At 37.8% G+C, this 17,146-nt stretch overlaps 3 protein-coding genes and 1 pseudogene across 6 annotated transcripts; all 4 read left to right on the top strand.

Annotated features, from left to right (window-relative positions):
• The first annotated feature begins 87 nt into the window (after nt 1–87).
• Nucleotides 88–1,509, top strand: LOC145578357 (protein FAR1-RELATED SEQUENCE 5-like). The gene is made up of 2 exons (XM_081635688.1): nt 88–138; nt 661–1,509. The coding sequence occupies exons 1-2, from the start codon at nt 88–90 to the stop codon at nt 1,507–1,509; spliced, it is 900 nt and encodes a 299-aa protein (XP_081491814.1).
• Nucleotides 1,510–1,533: 24 nt separating this feature from the next.
• On the top strand, nt 1,534–3,396 carry LOC145578356 (uncharacterized). The gene is made up of 2 exons (XM_081635687.1): nt 1,534–2,683; nt 2,771–3,396. The coding sequence occupies exons 1-2, from the start codon at nt 1,534–1,536 to the stop codon at nt 3,394–3,396; spliced, it is 1,776 nt and encodes a 591-aa protein (XP_081491813.1).
• Nucleotides 3,397–7,041: 3,645 nt separating this feature from the next.
• On the top strand, nt 7,042–11,648 carry LOC145577507 (uncharacterized; annotated as a pseudogene). The gene is made up of 5 exons (XR_014098816.1): nt 7,042–7,308; nt 9,268–9,756; nt 9,828–9,977; nt 10,053–10,489; nt 10,963–11,648. The product of XR_014098816.1 is annotated as an uncharacterized LOC145577507 (transcript).
• LOC145577510 (uncharacterized) lies at nt 11,495–14,463 on the top strand. Of its 3 annotated transcripts, none has more exons than XM_081634997.1 (5): nt 11,495–11,635; nt 11,922–12,463; nt 12,776–13,047; nt 13,242–13,586; nt 13,792–14,463. In XM_081634997.1, the coding sequence occupies exons 2-5, from the start codon at nt 12,351–12,353 to the stop codon at nt 14,319–14,321; spliced, it is 1,260 nt and encodes a 419-aa protein (XP_081491123.1). In that variant the 5' UTR covers nt 11,495–11,635; nt 11,922–12,350; the 3' UTR covers nt 14,322–14,463. The 3 variants fall into 3 exon arrangements, with proteins under 3 accessions (XP_081491123.1, XP_081491122.1, XP_081491121.1); XM_081634996.1 differs by having other exon boundaries at nt 12,558–13,047; XM_081634995.1 differs by having other exon boundaries at nt 11,922–13,047.
• Nucleotides 14,464–17,146: the final 2,683 nt, after the last annotated feature.

Raw genomic sequence — 17,146 nt, 5'->3', positions numbered from 1 at the left:
CACCAACACCCAACACCACTACCACCACTATCACCACCACCACCACCACCACCACCACCAGCACCACCACTATCGCCACCCGGTTACATGTCGGAGGCGGAAAGCAGGGTGTTCACCCCGCTGGACCCACTTGGTGAGGTAAATTTTTAATTTTTCTCGCCGAAAATGTACAAAACCGCCCGAAAAAACCGGTTTGACCATGGTCAAAACGCCCAGGAAAAGCGGTTTGACCATTTGACTAGGACAACCGGTTTACCGTGGTCAAAACGGGTTTTCTAGGCGGTTTGACCATGGTCAAACCGCTTTTCCTGGGCGTTTTGACCATGGTCAAACCGCTTTTCTAGGGCGGTTTTGTACTTTTTTTTTTTAAACAAATCTTTGCTTTAATTACTATTATTATTATTATTATTATTTCTATTATTATTATTTCTATTATTATTATTATTACTATTATTATTATTATTTCTTATTTTTATTATTATTATTTCTATTATTATTATTATTATTATTATTATTATTATTGTTATTATTTCTACTACTATTATTGTTATTTTTATGATAAGTAGAATTAAGTTGTGATCATTGTTGTGATTATTATGTTTTTTATTTCCATTATTATCATGGTTATTATGCTAAATTTCATGTTATTTCTTTGTTTAGGCGTCATTGCCGGATTATGGGGGTGATGGAGTTGACTACAGTGCAGTCTTTATAACGTCAACGATGTTCCCAACTTTTGAAGAGGCCTTTGAATGGGCTCAAAACATCTCTATTGGTTGCGGCTTTTTCCTTACAAAGTCTTCGTATAAGACACAACGAGATGGTCGGCCGGTCAAGTATCTGAAGTGCGATCGTGCCCATAGAAATACAGCCGAAGACAGGGATATGGAGAATGCTGTACGAAAAAACACAAAAAGAAAGGGTATCAAATGTCCTTTTCGGATCAAGATCACATGTGTGGTAGATGATCTTGGGTGGCAAATAATTCCTGTATCTGGTTTGAATGGCATGCACAACCACCCTATGATGGTTTATCGAGAGGGTCATAGACAAGTGAGTGGTTTAAGTCCGGCTGCGAAGCAATTGGTTCGACAAATGAGTTCAGCATGTGCAAAACCTAGTAACATAATGGCAGCTGTGAAAGATGCGTATCCCAATGAGAACCCTAACATGAGGCACATCTATAATTTCAGAAGTCGTTTAAGGGTTGATGATAGTGAAGGGAGAGATGTCGTAAACCAGTTTCTTCACTTGGCCAACGAGCACAAGTACGTTAGTTGGGTAGCTGCTGACCCCGACACACGTGTTGTCACCCATGCCTTTATGGCACATCCAGAGATGGCGAATATGTTGCGGACTTATCCACATGTCATAGGGATGGATTCCACATACAAGACAAACAGGTACAACATGGCGTTCTTCGAGATTGTTGGGGTCACACCGACAAACCAAAACTTTTTGATCGGGTATGCTTTAATGAAGACAGAGTCTTATGAGAGTTACAAGTGAGTGTTGGAGAAATTGAAGTTGTATATGGGTTTTGAAGTGACTCCTACTGCGATTCTAACTGATCGAGAGTTGGGACTGTTGAAGGCGGTGAAAGAGGTATTCCCAGACACAGCTCACTTGTTATGTAGATGGCATATCAACAAAGATGTGTTGGCCAAGGTATATCATTTGTGTAAGAAAGATATGGTGTTAGCTGAGAAATTTAGAAATGGGAGGTGGTCAAAACTCATGAATGCAACAACTGAGGCTGAGTATGAATTTGAGTTGCGTCAAATGAGGGATACTTGGGGAAGATCATGGCGTACCGTTGTGGATTATGTGGAAAAAACTTGGCTTGTACACAAGGAGAAGTTTATCTTGGCATGGACGAATCAGGTGTTGCACTTTGGCAACGTGAACACGTGTAGGGTGGAGAGCCAACATTTTGTGCTCAAACAATGGCTCGGTAGTTCCAGAGGGTCGTTGGATTCAATATTCAGTCGTGTGCACCGCGCCACAGAGGGTCTGCTTATTGGAATTCGTCATCATTTGGAGGACTCCAGACGACGAATTGGAGTGGAGTATAGGGGCATGCCATTGCACAATCTCAGTGGCCATATGTCCTTCCACGGTCTCAAAATTCTGAAGCATGAGGTGACCAGGATGAGAGAGTTATCTGATGATGTGTACGAGCGATGTGGTTGTGCGTTGTTGATGACACACGACCTACCATGTGCTTGTACCATATATACCTCGATTCAGGGTGGCACGGGTTTATATTTGGATCAGGTCCATCCTTTTTGGAAGACTCTCGTCATTGGGGATGGTGTAGGCATTCATACTTTTGCTGATGAGTCGGAACAGGACACTGCACAATTTAGATCCCTAGTTGATGAGGTTCTACAACGCGACCCCGGTTTTGTGCGGAGTGTGAACCGAGTGTTGTTTGCGGAGCTTCACCCTGAAGAAGGAGATTACGAAGAACCTGAGATAAACGAGACAACCAGGGGTCGACCACAAGGCCAACAGTGGTCCTCGTCTACTAGACGGGATGCAAGTGGGTTCGAGCACATTCCGAGCAGTCGTAGTCGTGGTCGTGCTCGTGGGCGAAGTCGTGGTAGAAGCAGGGGTCGTTCTACATCCAGCTCCGGTCGTGGAATATCAAATGAATCTGTAAACATGAGGACGCCACCTGGTATAAATTGTTATTATTATTAATATTTTTGTACATTACGTAATGAATGGCGAATATGTAATTAATGCGTTTATGATGTATTTACAGGTAATCAGATGAACATCGACGAGTTTTTGTACGTCGATTGGTTTCCAAATGTCATGTTGCCGTATTTGGAAGGATGGGTAGACCCTATCGGTGATGGCAACTGCGGATTTCGTTGTGTTGCAGAATTCTTTTGGGGTAACCAGGAGGAATGGATATTGGCCAGGACTGTGATTGCGAATGAGATAACCAGGCATCCTAACGTCTACTCTCACATTTACGGTGATCAATTGGAAAATGAGGTTCGTCGTATCACGTGGACTGGTGGTAGGTGCACAGACGACCATTGGATGGCAGTGTTTCAAGACTTGTTCCCGATCGCAAATCTGTTCAACGCTGTCATTATGCTATTTGGTACAGGAATTGATGGTGTAGGTGTGTATCCATGCATCACTGTGTTACCGTGGAGTGCCCCGTCCACTTCCACGGGCCCGAGTAGGGAGCTTGCACTACTAACGGTGGGGAACTATCACTACGTGCGGTTGCAAATGTCTCCTAATTTCCCTGTTCCCCCAATAGCCGGATTTTGGTACGACGTTCGTGAATTTAGCGTCCAAGATTGGGACCAACGATATGCAAGTAGGATAGCAACATGGCATAATATTAATAGAAATTCTACTTGTAATTAAAAACGCAATTTAAATTCCAGTTTTAATTAGTTTTTAATTACAATTTTAGTTATAATTAAAAATTACATTAAATTCTATTACATTCTCATCATTGCATCCCACGCCGCAATAAGCTCCTGGGCCTCAACCACTGTTGGGGTGACCTCACCGCCCGTGTCTGCAATGAATCGCCGAATCACATGCATGGAACGACCCATCCACTGCAAAATACAAAGCAAATAATCATAACGTATAATATTTTGTACAATAATAAAATAATACAATGATGCACTTCATAAAATACTTACGTAATCAGTGTTTGTCCTCTCTGGAATTGCCGGAGGGGCTAGTTCCGCAGTATCGCAGATAAGCCGAGGATGGGAGTACGTAAAAAACCATGGCAAATAGTCAGGTGAGCATGTGGGAATCTCATCTAGTAGAGGTGGATGGACATGCAAGCCGAGACAGCAGCTCCCAGGACCGAACTTCTTCCATAAGACCTGACCCCGAAAAGTGACGCTGTACGACCGGACATTAGCAGGTCTATACGCCTCGTTAGGGACAAAACCAGGGAGCGGTATCCCCTGCACGTGACCAAGTTGCCGTAAGACCCTGTCTGGGTTATACGGCTCGACGATGTCCCGACACTGTATACAGCCCATGTAAGTGGTCCTCGGGACGTCCTGCGCAGGGGTGAGAGAGTAGGGCCGCCAGTTAACCTGCATATGCAATAACAATAAGAATGTTACGTTACATGACAACACGTTAAACAATATTACACATTTAATAAAACAATAACCATACCTCAGCATCAGTCATCTGATCAAGTCGGGCCCGAAATGATGCGAGTCGGTGCTCATCCCTGGACTGTGCTCTAGTATCCCACATCGAGGCACGAGCCTCACCAGGCTGTACCACCAAAGCTCCCTGACATGGCCGAAAGGATGGGAAGTACTCATATATCCATGCCTGGAGAAGCGTGAGACAACCACCAATGGCCTTACACTCAACACGGGAGGCGATACCCAACTGACGATAAAGGAAAGCAAGTGCAGCTGACCCCCAAGAGTAACGGTCAAGATCGTCAGTAGACTTCTTCAACTCCAAAATGCAGGAGGGAAGAAGGCGGTTACCACTCTTGTCAACGAATAAGGTGCTACCGAAGAGTGTAACAAAGAAAGCCATGAACTGAACGTCGGGAACCCGATCCAACAACTTGCACCGCTCATAAATGGTAGTCACCGCAACAGCACCGTTTTCCCAAACTGCTCTTGGTTTCACCAACAGCTCATCCCTACTCAACCCCAACAACTCCTGAAAATCAGCCTGGAGAGATGCACTGTCGCTGACCATGTCCACCAAGTCCCCGTCAACGGGGATCCCAAGAATGTAAGCGACGTCGTGTAGCATGATGGTCATCTCACCAAAAGGGAGGTGAAAAGTGTTCGTATCCGGCTGCCACCGTTCAACGAACGCTGAGATCAGAGGCCAATCAATGTGGGAATGCATGATAGACGGCAAGTGTCGTAGTCCAGTGACACTAACGCGCTCACGTAAATCAGCACTCAACTCTGTCTCCCACTCCTGCAGCGACTTGCACCACTGAATCCTACTGTGGTACCTCAACGGCTCACGATCCTGTCCGACCCAAATACGTGACGCAATATGAGCCGCGTAGCTGGGAATAAGACTCCCATCAACTGGACCCCCCGGCATCGCCTCCTGAACAAGCCAAGTCGTATCCGCGTCTCGAGCAGCACGAGACCTACGAGTACGGCCAGTGCTCGTACTCGCACTACTAGAAGCCACAAACCTCCCTCCTCTACCTTGCATGACGAAAACCCCTGATGGCGCCTCCTCGTGCTCGCCTCCTGCGGAAGTCGAGGTATCCTCCATGTAGTCATGATCAGGATCATAATCGTACATGTCATCATCCGCCGCTCGAGAAGCTGCCCTCTCCCTCCTAACAGAAGCATCAACACCTCGAGATCGTGTATGTCGAGGACCTGATCCTTCGACATGTGTGAACTCGATGTTTAACCTCCTCATGTTTCGTGGCTGTTATTTAATTAATAAATGTAATTGGTATACGATTCAATAAATTTAATATATATAGAAATATAAATGCAATTACTTTTTTTTATCTAATTTCCTAAATATAATGCTATTAATATATAAACTAAAATTTACCAAATATATTAATTAAACTCAACGTAAAATATAAAACTATATTAGTTGATTATCTAAACATACACCTAATTATTTTAAAATTCAAATACACAAATACATTATTTTATTTCTAAACATAAATTTAATAAAGCTACACAAAAAACAAACATATACAATATTATTTTTTTCCTAAACATATAATTAATAAAGCTAAACATATACGAACATATTATTTAATTTCTTATACATAAAACGTGAACTTAAATTAAACAAATATATATAATTAATATTTTTTTAAATTATACATAAAACGTGAACTTCAAATAAATATTTTTTTTTTACTAAACAAATATTAAAATTAATCTAAACAATTAATAAACAAATATATTATTAGTATAAATTTAAATTAAAAAAAAAATAATAATTTAAATTCCAGTGCTCAAACCGCTCAAGATATCCGGTTTGACCATGGTCAAACCGCCCAGTGAAAACGGTTGACCGTGGCCAAACCGGATTTCCTGGGCGGTTTGACCATGGTTAAAACGCCCATGAAATCCGTTTCGACCACGGTCAAACCGCCCAGGGAATCCGGTTTGGCCATGGTCAAACCGTTTTCACTAGGCGGTTTACCGTGGTCAAACTGGATATCTTGAGCGATTTGACCATGGTTAAACCGCCTATTTTGGGCGATTCGGTCAAGCGTTAAAAAAAAAAACCGAACCTGCTCCTCCGGCACGCCGTCTTCCTCCCTCGACCGTCCGACGTTCTTCGTCCTCGGCATCTTGGCGGTTCTCCGGTGGTGTTTTTGGGTGCTTGTGGTGGTGGTGGTAAGGGGGTTGGGTGTTGGTGAAAGTGGTGGTGGTTTTTTGTTTTTTTGGTTTGAAGGGAGTTGAAGAGAATGGTTTAGGGTAGAGTGGTTCAAGGGTAGAGTGGTAATTTCGTTGTAATTCTGCGGGCGTTTTGAGTAATTTGCGGGCGTCAAATAGCAGTTCACTTTATTAATTCAATTTGATTTTGAGATATATTGAAATGGAGTAATCCAAATTTAAACTCCATATTACCCTTTCTAACATATTTTTATTCCATTTTAATACTACTTGTATGTTTTTTTTTTAGTATGAAGTATGTTTTGATAAGCATCTTTAATCATCATCGAAATAAAACCCATTGTCCAAATTACACCCCTAATTAAAAATAAAAAAATTAATAATTTAATACGAGTACATTTTAAAGACGATAAAAGACATGTTAAAGACGATAAGATTTTAAAGCGAAGACACGATTAGAGGTGTCAAAAGCATATCCGACTCGACTCAATCCGAAAAATATATGAGACTCGGTTTCGTGTGGACATAATAATTTAATATAACTCAATTTTAAAAATTAATTCAACCCGATCTCATCAGATCCGATCCGATCGTCGAATTAACACCTCTGGACACGACACATAATATCTAAAGTTCTCAACAATTATTAAGGAGGGACCAATACTTTAAAATCGCTAATTTTGGTGGGCATCCAACTAAAGAATAATTTATGACTGTATGAGAGATTGCTACATGTCTACATCTTGTATACTTGGTAATTTTTGGTTTTGACAAGTTTATTTGGAGGAAATGTACGGACAGCCACCACCTACCCAAGCAGCAGCAGCATCATCGTCAAGCAGGCATGATGTAGCACTTTCTATTTCTCCTTTACCGGAATCATCCTCCGCTACCGCTGCGCCGCCGCCTTCACAACCACCACCACCACTATCAGCTAGTGAGTGTCTTTTCAACTCCCATTAAATTCTTGCCCAATAATTTCAGTTTTTTTTTCTTGTCATTTTTAATTTTTAATTCACTGTTTAGCTTGTATAGTAAACTATGTAAATAATCAGTCTTGTTTTGTACTTTTATTTGATTTATACTCAATTGGGTGTATAATGGTCTGTTTTTCTTTTGGGTAATAAATTTATTACCAAATCATGTAACTATTGGGTTGCTGTTTTGGCAAATAATGTAGAATCTATAGATCTTGTTTATTTTTTCCTTTATTTCCGGAAACCATTATACTTCCCCAACCTTTTATTTTACTGGTTGGTTTTGGCATATTTTTTTTTGGTTATCCTGTGTAATGTACTTCGTATAATACAAACTAGCTTAGTGCCCGTGCATGGTTTATAAATCAACTTATTAATTTTTTGAAAAAAACATTATTAATCGCGTAGGGAAAAAAAAACTAACATAATTTTCAATTTAGTAATAAAGGGCTCTGTTTCACTAACAAATTAATTATGTCTTTGGTATTTGATTTATTTTATTCCCTTTTATTTTTTTTTATAATGTTAAAATTTTAATTGAAAAATAAATGAATTATACACCACATAATTATATAAGAGAAATAGACTAAATCATTTCCTATCTCCCATAGATAAAAACAAAATTTTTATTACCATACCATTCACTTTAGCAGCTATACAATCGAATATTTGTTTTACCCATCGTATTCACCAAATCTTTAAACACAATAAAAAAATTATACGAAGTATATGACTCACAACTATATACATTTTTTAAAGCAAAACATTGTGTCAAAAACAATTACATAATATCCATACAACCAAGCAACAACTGATAGAATATACAACACAAATATATAGATATGGATATTGGTTAATTTTTATACGAATAAAAGATATTTATTATGATTTTTAAGAATAAAAGACAAATCTCATCAACTACTCAATCATGTATGTAATATATTTTTTTTTACAGACATATATTCTTATACTGTAATTATTTAAATTTTGAATATTAGCATTACATTAGTACGAAAATATGAAAATTTATGGTTATAGAAATGAGAATATTCGATCTTCATATAAATTTCATTAGAAATCTATCTTAATAAAAAAATATTTTAAAATTGTACGGAATCTTTAATTATTATATATGCATAAATTTTTGGCATAATTATTGTTAGGAAAATATTGTTCAATTTAGGAAAAAAGTTACATTAGATTTATATTTTTTTAATCTAAATTAATTTAATTTATTTCACTTTAATTTGTATATATCTTTATTCGGATTGTATATATTTAATTTAATTTAATTTATTCACCATGATTCTTTAGGAGGGGCGAGGTCAAATGTGTGAATGTCATACTGAAGAACAATATATTAACCTTTAGGTAATATAGATATATAATATGACCTTGAAATGAAAAATGTAAAGACTTATATGACTATGAGTCTATGGCCATGACTATTATTTATATAGACGAATACAAAAATTTTGTATCTTATTTTATTATTTGAATATTATTATTTGATTTGAATATTTAGAATATTTTATTTTTACTGTATCATGCTACCATTATATTTTGTTTCAGTAAAAATAATTTCAGTTCAACAAAAATAAGGTGAAGTGAACCGGGCCTTATATGTGGGATAGCCACATTGTGTGGCCAGGGGTTATTCGGTTGGTGTTATAAAGGGTATTCGGTTAGTGTTATAAGAGTTACTTTGTTATTTTACAGTGGTCACATGATGTGGCCGGCACAAACAAAACGGGATGCATCTACGTTAATATGTACAGAGTATGTACAGTACAGTAATATATACTTAGTATTTATCTAGTTTAAATACTTTTATTTATCTATTTTTTTATTTATTATTATTGTACTAATTATGTCTGTCTCCCAATTTTCTCTGATTTTGCAACTGCATGATCTTACAGATATCAGAAACAGCAGCAGAGAGGATTTTTTAAAATTTGGCTTGCCACTTTACAAAGCAGCTTTGGAAGGCAACTGGGCATCTGCGGGACAAATCCTGCATCAATCTCCTGATTGGATCCGGCAGCCAATTGCAAAAGGAGGAGAAAGAGTTCTTCATATTGCTGCAGCAGCCAAGCGCACCCATTTTGTAAAAGAGCTGGTGAAGCTCATGAGCAGAGATGACTTGACCTTAAGCAATGATGCCAAGAACACAGCTCTTTGATTGGCTGCAACATCTGGGGTTGTTGAGATTGCCAAGGTGATGGTGGACAAGAATGATGTGCTCCCAATTATCAGAGGTAGTCGAGATATGACACCCCTTCAGATGGCGGTCTTGCTAGGGCGCAGGGATATGGTGTGGTATCTTATCACTGTCACTGATGACAATAAACTGACTGATGTTGATCGCATAGCAATGCTTACTAGTTCCATTAACACTAATCTGTTTGGTATGTTCCCCTTGAGCTAAATTATAATAGCTGGAATGGAAGGATCTAATTTGACCTTTGTATGCAAATAGATGTTGCGAATCATTTACTGCATAAGCATCCCGAGTTGGCACTTCTTCGTAATGGGAAGGGAGAAACTGCGTTACATACATTGGCTCAGAAGCCTGTAAGGTCCGGAAGCTATCATGAACAAAGCATATGGAAAACACTTGTTGGACTAGGTAATCATTGCTACTTGGCTTGGAGTAAACGAGCTTGTTTTTAATTTTTAAGTACGAATTATAACTGTATTTCAGGAGGTAAGCTAGCTCAAGGAAAGGTCACACAACAGCCATTAGAGCTACAACTAGTACAGAGGCTTTGGGATGAAGTTATCAAACAAGAAGATAAGGAAATCTCGTTCCTTATTGGCTCTCCATGGAGACTGCTTTTCATTGCTGCCAAATGTGGTAATGTAGAGTTTTTAACAACACTTATACGAACCTATCCTGATCTAATATGGAAAGTTGATGAAGAGAATCGTAGTATTTTTCATATTGCTATTATATATCGCCACGAAGAGATCTTCAAGCTGATATATGAATTAGGAGCAATTAAAGACCTGATAGCTGTTGACAAGGACGGAAATGGCAATAATATGCTGCATCTGGCTGGTGCCTTAGCTCCTTCACATCGTCTCAATTGTGTCTCAGGAGCAGCTCTTCAGATGCAAAGAGAGCTTTTGTGGTTTAAGGTAACTTCATTTTTGAGTATTCCCTTCTTTATTAAGCTTAATTTTTTCAGGAGGAGCAATTACTAAGATTATTTAACAGCAGCTTCTTTGCTTTTACACACACCCTGAAGAATGTCCTTGTCAAAATGTTCACCGTATGTTATTATGTTTCGAAATGATTGGGTTCACTTTCAGAATTCAGACCAACTTAAGAAACTTGAACAGAAAGTAAGCTAATGCCTAATGGCATAATAACCCTATATTATCTTTAATAGGTAGAAAAATAAAGGATTTATTTCTATTTGAGTGATATCAGATTATTTCACAATGTCTACATTCCAAATCACATCATGCAAACAGTTTTTTCCCGCTTCCCATCCACACTTTCTGCTATCAAACTAGCTTAGAGGACCAACTAACTGAGCTGATATGTGCTTGCACAGGAATTTGTTTTCACTCTTAAGTTTACTGATTAGCATATCTATTGATAATAGGCTGTGGAAAAGATTGTAAGTTCAGAATATGCTGAAGCTGAGAATAATAACCACAAGACTCCTCGTGCCTTATTCACTGAAAAGCATGAAGGATTAAGGATCAAGGGAGAAGAATGGATGAAGCAGACTGCACAATCCTGTTCTGTAGTCACGACCCTCATCGCTACAGTAGTCTTTGCAGCGGCATTTACCTTGCCCGGTGGTAATGACAGCAAAGGAGCCCCAATGTTTGTGCATCGGCCATTGTTTATAGTCTTTTCCATCTGTAATGCTCTATCATTGTCTAGCTCCTCTGCTTCATTACTGATGTTCTTGTCAATCCTGACCTCTCGCTATGCGGAGCATGATTTCGTCAAGTCATTGCCGCTGAAACTGATGTTAGGATTAACAGGGATGTTCATTTCAATAGTGACTATGATGGCAGCCTTCACAGCTACCTTCTTTATTACCTTTCGCCAAGGTCTGTATTGGATTCCTATTCCCATAGCGCTCTTTGCTGCAGTTCCAGTTGCTCTGTTTGCTTTCCAGCAATATCCTCTCTTGCTAGATATATATCAGTCAACTTACAGATCGTGGTCTTTGTTTCAACCTACTAAACCAAAGCTTTTCCCAAGTTATTCAACATAAGTGATGAAGTACAGCTGAATGAACAGATATTTGCAACAATTCAGAGGTGTTTCTTCTCATTGTAAACTCTTCATTTACTTTACTTTTCTGTTTTTCATGTTTCCCTTTAAAAATGTGAATAATAAGATGATTAACGTCGAAGGAATGTAATCTATCTAAGCTTTACATTAAAGGGCTAACATTTTCCATACTATATAACAACTTAATCTTAATTTTCAGAAGTAGACATTCAGGTCATGAGAGCTCAGAATATGGTTTGCAAAATCGGCGTGTTGTCATTACATTTAGTGTGACATAATGTCATTCAAACTTACTATCAATTATATTTGCAGCTTAAGGGAGATACGTGTTGATAACCCGAACAACGAGCATGGATGTAGTATGACTTTTACGAATGCAGGCCGAAATTGACAATAGGGGAAAGGGGAAGGGAAAGAGGAAGGTTCATTCTGAAAAAGACTTTGAATTTCTGTAACAATCCATCTCAACCAAACCGACTAAATCTTGTAATCCATCATACACTCAAAATTCAACTCTCCTGACCATTTTCTTCTACTACCTTAATGGAGGGCGGTGGAGAAAATTTTAGGAAGTCTTTTATTAATTTCATAGCATTTATTGATCTGAAGAGAAGAGTTGACTCAGTTGACTATTGAGTCAACTCCAAAGGCTAAAGCTCTAACCTTGATATTCATTTCACTTCTACTCAGAAACTACAAACCATTAAAGCCGGGTATTTACCATTGTGCCCAACCCGAACCATGGATCCTCCCCAAATTCCATGTTCCAGCCGTTGGCGTTCTTTCAAGATTAACTCCATTGTTCCATCTTCTGTTAGTATATCTGGCTCACCGGCACCTCGGTATGCTTCCAGGTGGGACTCTTTTCCTTACCCATCTCTCTATCCAACTGCCTCAGACATTTCTGGCAGGTGGCCATCTGAATATACTGTTGATTCTACTTCTCAGGCAGGGCCAAATTATTCCAATGCTGATAACATTGCCACCAGATATGCATCAGTATGTGATGCTACTAGTATTAGCACTACAGATATGATTCATATGAAGGACAGCATTGTTCCTTCTGCTTTCAATACATCTGCCTCACTGGCTCCTCGGAATGCCTCCACTTGGAATTCTTTTATAGGGCTGTCTAACAATCTGGTGGCCTCTGACATTTCTTGCAGGAGACCATCAGAAACCACCAGTTATTCTACTTCTCATCAGAAGTCAGAAAACTCTAACAACGCTCGCAGCATTGCCATCCAAAAAGTAGTGTCTTCAAATGCTACTGTAGATGTGGCCAGTGGCAGTGTCCAAGCGGCTTCTGCTTCAGAAATTGCTCGACGAAAAGTGAAATTCTTGCAACGTCCAAGGTGGGATGGATTTGCTGAGGCTCTACCAGCCTATAATGGTACAACTTATTGGGGTTCTGTTCTTAGTAGCGCTCCACCTTCAGGTAAGAACATTTCCTTTGGTTGATACATCTCAAAGGTTACTAATATTGTCCTAAAATTATATAAATGTGTCGTATTACTCGTATTGCAAAAGAAAGTGTAAGCCATTGTCTATTAAATCAGTTATTCTGAAATACAGAACCTATATAAGATCATGTATTCACTTGTTGAGCTCCCTTTCCTCTTGTTTATGTAGGTAAAAACCGAGTATCTTATGCTGGCAACATCAATTATATTTATCAAATTCGCAAAGATAAGCTTCTGGCTGTGGCCGATGTTGAGGCCATCATGTACATCTATGATGTTGAGAACACAAGTGCTCTGAGCATTGTGAAAAAACTTGACCCGAACAAACGTGGGATGTTTAACATGAACTCTGAAAATAAGCAAATTCTTCTTGCTTCAACAATAAGTTTCGCAAACATGAAGGAGCCTAATCTAAGTATATTAAGGCATGCAAGCAAGTGTTATCAAGATAACTTGCTTTCATCACTGCATTTTTCTTGCTATATTAGGGAACTCTTGGAAGGAAAATATTTAGGTGAGAAATACGATTTCTTTTATAGCTTTCTATATTATTTCATTCATTTGCTTGTAGTTGTAAAGCCTTTTAAGACGGACCTTGATCAGTCAAGGTCCGTCACAGGACCAACTTAGGTTTGTGAAGTTGTGAATGGCTATGTCTCGGAATCCTAAGGACCGGTGTGACTTGAACTAACCGTTCTAAATATCTTTGATTGGAACAGGAGATGAATCTCGAATAATGCTCCTTGGAATATATAGCATTTTCGGTGTTTTGGAGGGTTCATCAAACCATGGACTTACCACAAAAGATGTGAAGAAGTTCATAAAATTATGGAAAATAAGTAATTCTTACGAGAGACATGTGCGAGACCTTATAAATATGATCATAAAAAACTACAATGGAACTATTTCTTGGTCGAGCTTGTACAATTTATTGTACCGTCGAAATTTGTTTGGAAAGCTGCGTATTCTAATGTTTGACGCTCTAGGAGAGCAAAACCCGTCAATGTTCTTCTCTTTAATGGACAAAGACGAAGATGGATTCCTCTCGTCTACTGATCTTCGTAGGTTTGCTGCCATCTTTGGTCGATATCCATCGGATGAAGTGATCGATCGTGTGACTCGCAAGCTTGATTTCGACGGTGATGGTAAGATAAGCTTGGAGGATTTTCATGGAACAATGGAGCCTATATTAGATGGGATGACATGGGAATTTTGGTTGGTTGCTATCTTAATTACTTTGAAACTTTAGTCAGATACAAGGCTATTTTTAACATGCCATTTACGACAAAGTCATGGGCTAATTACAATTTATGTTGCTGATCAAATTTACCAATTTTTAGGTATTAATGTAATCTATTTATCTAATTTTCACTGATCTGAACTTATCTAAACTTATTATACCTTATTAAAACTTATTTTAGTTGTAATTTGTACTTGGGTAACCCAACTTATTAAACCTGAACTGAACTTATCTGAACTTAACAAAACTTATCTGAACTTATTACATTTGAAATACGTGAAAAAGGGTGAACATAATTTGTTTGTAGTTGGTGCTTCATTTTTGTCCTCAATGTCTCCAAATTTTTTCAAATGTAAAATTAAAGGTTTGTTTTCATGAATTTGTTTGAAATACTTGTGTATATAAGGTCTTCCGTAGTGAAGGAAAATAAATCTATTTGTATTTCAATAAAATACTGTAAAAGATTTCAATAAACTTCCAAACTTATACATGGTCAAAGTAAATAACGATGCACACGTTAAAAATTTTCAAAGCATTACTTTTGCCTAAGTTAACTTTAGTTATATTCCAATAAAAATCATAAACAATTACAGTAAATTTTAATAACATATATTGAGTTAATCCACCACAGGTCACAGCTTATATAAAGTTATTTACTCATACTATTACTCCGTAGTATTTAAACATGGTCAAAGTAAATATAAAAATAGTGTAAGAATTCAATATAATACGACTTTTGTGAAATAAAGAAAGTAGTATTTTATATTTTTGTCAAATATAAAATTTAACACTTACAAAAATACCAGCCGATTATGACAATTGTAACAATATATAAAATAAAATGAATATTTGAAATGATAGTGAAGAATTCCCTTTCAGTTGCCATAAAATCAATATTTCAACATTACAATATACACAAGGTTAATAGACAGCGTGTTAAATTGTGGTAGAAGTTAATATGCTTTAATAGTACTTCGTAATGCTAATATTACCTCCGATTTTTTTTAGTTACAACTTTACAATATTTTATATCTCAAAAATAATACCCTAAAATTACAACTAAAAAAAATTGGAGATATTATGTAATACTAGCTTGTGATTTGTTTTAACCTTGTCCCAAAAACCAAAAAAAAAAAAAAAAAAAAAAAAAAAACAGCTCCCGTGGGCCACGTTAGCCTAAATGAGTTGAACATTCCACGACTATATAAGTATATTTTGTGGAATGGTGCTACATTCCACGAAATTACTACGAACTACTTGGCACTTTCTTATGCACAAAGCCACAAAGGTACCGCCAACCTACCAAGGAAAAGTCTAAAATAGCAAAACGTCGAGCAAAATATTGCATGATCTTCCAAAGCAATGAATATTAAATCGGAAGAAAATTAGGATTTGTAGTCCTCTAACTCTCTTACGGTCTTATATATATATAGGCTCACTGGTATTGGTGTAGGTCCGTGCCACGCACGTTAATTTTTGAAAAATAATATTTCGTATTAACTTTTAAATATAATCGGTTATTTTACAAAAAAATTTAAAAATTTAAAAAAAATTAATAAGTATACACACTATTTTAATGTGAATTCTAATCAATAAATGAACTACTTTTTGGAAAATTCTATTTGTGTAACTATTTGTGAAAAAGAATCTATTTGTGAAAATTTTTCCAAAAAGAATCTATTTGTGAAAAAGAATTTTCCAAAAATAGATTCTTTTTGGAAAATTCTTTTTCACAAATAGATTCTTTTTGGAAAATTTTCCACAAATAGATTCTTTTTGGAAAATTCTTTGGTCTCTCCAGTTACAACCTAAGTGGAAGTTATTTTTGTGGAAATTGCTACATCGTGCTCTTGCAGTTCAGGTAGAACTCCATCATAGAGGTGTTCCGATTCAGGATGTGTTATGTGACCTCTGTAGATCAGATCCAGAGGATTTATAGCATCTCTTCAGAATGTGCTTTAGTGCACGATCAGTTTGAAGGGGTGGATGCCTTGGCATCCGCTCAAAATTTTATGGAGACCTTTCTCTCTCAGATTGAATCCAAGACTATATCCAAATTTTTATTAGTCAGGATAGGCCTTCTAGTTCTCTCTTAGGTACCTTCGTTGGTACGTTATGGAGTTTATGGTTGTGTCGGAATTCTAGAATATTTGCAGATTCTTCGGCATCCCGGCCGTTTGATTCTCAGTTTGCGGAGGTAAAGGACACACATTCTGTCTTTCTTAACTCGGATGCTCCTGCAAGCACCCCTAATTTTGTGGGGGGTATTGGTGGTTCCTCTCCTCCGCCTAGGTTTTACATAGCTCAGCTTGGACTGGGTTCCCAGGGGTGTGCTTTACTTTCTCTTCAAATAGATGGGTCTTGGTTCAAAGATTCTCAACAAGCAGGGATGGGACGGTGCTTGGATAATGATGACCTGTTGGATGCTCGGATTATTGGTGGGAGTAACTTTGGGGTTTATACTTCAGCCTTGCATGCGGAAGCTTTGGCATGCATGTATGGATTACAATGGGCTTTGGATCGAGGGTTTCACTCCGTCACGGTTTTTACTGACTCATATAATCTTGTTACCCTTCTTCGGGGGGATGGCCATGGTAACATCGCTTATCTTTGGCTCATTCGTAAGATTAAACAGCTTGGCTCAACCTTTCAGTACTGTAATATACATAAGGCGGATCGGCTGCGCGTTCATCGAGCTCATCAAATCGCGGGAAAAGCGGCGGTTAATTTTATTTGCTTTAGTAATTAATATGTAACTTTTGTATCCTTTGTCAAAAAAAAAAAAAAAAAAAAAAACCTATTCTATATGTATGAAATTGGGATTTACACTTTGT

The sequence above is a fragment of the Chenopodium album genome, chromosome 14 (assembly GCF_948465745.1).
Source record: "Chenopodium album chromosome 14, dcCheAlbu1.1, whole genome shotgun sequence".
Taxonomy (NCBI): Eukaryota; Viridiplantae; Streptophyta; class Magnoliopsida; order Caryophyllales; family Amaranthaceae; genus Chenopodium; species Chenopodium album.
The sequence above is the reverse complement of the archived record's forward strand: the minus strand, read 5'-3'. Positions and strand labels throughout refer to the sequence as shown.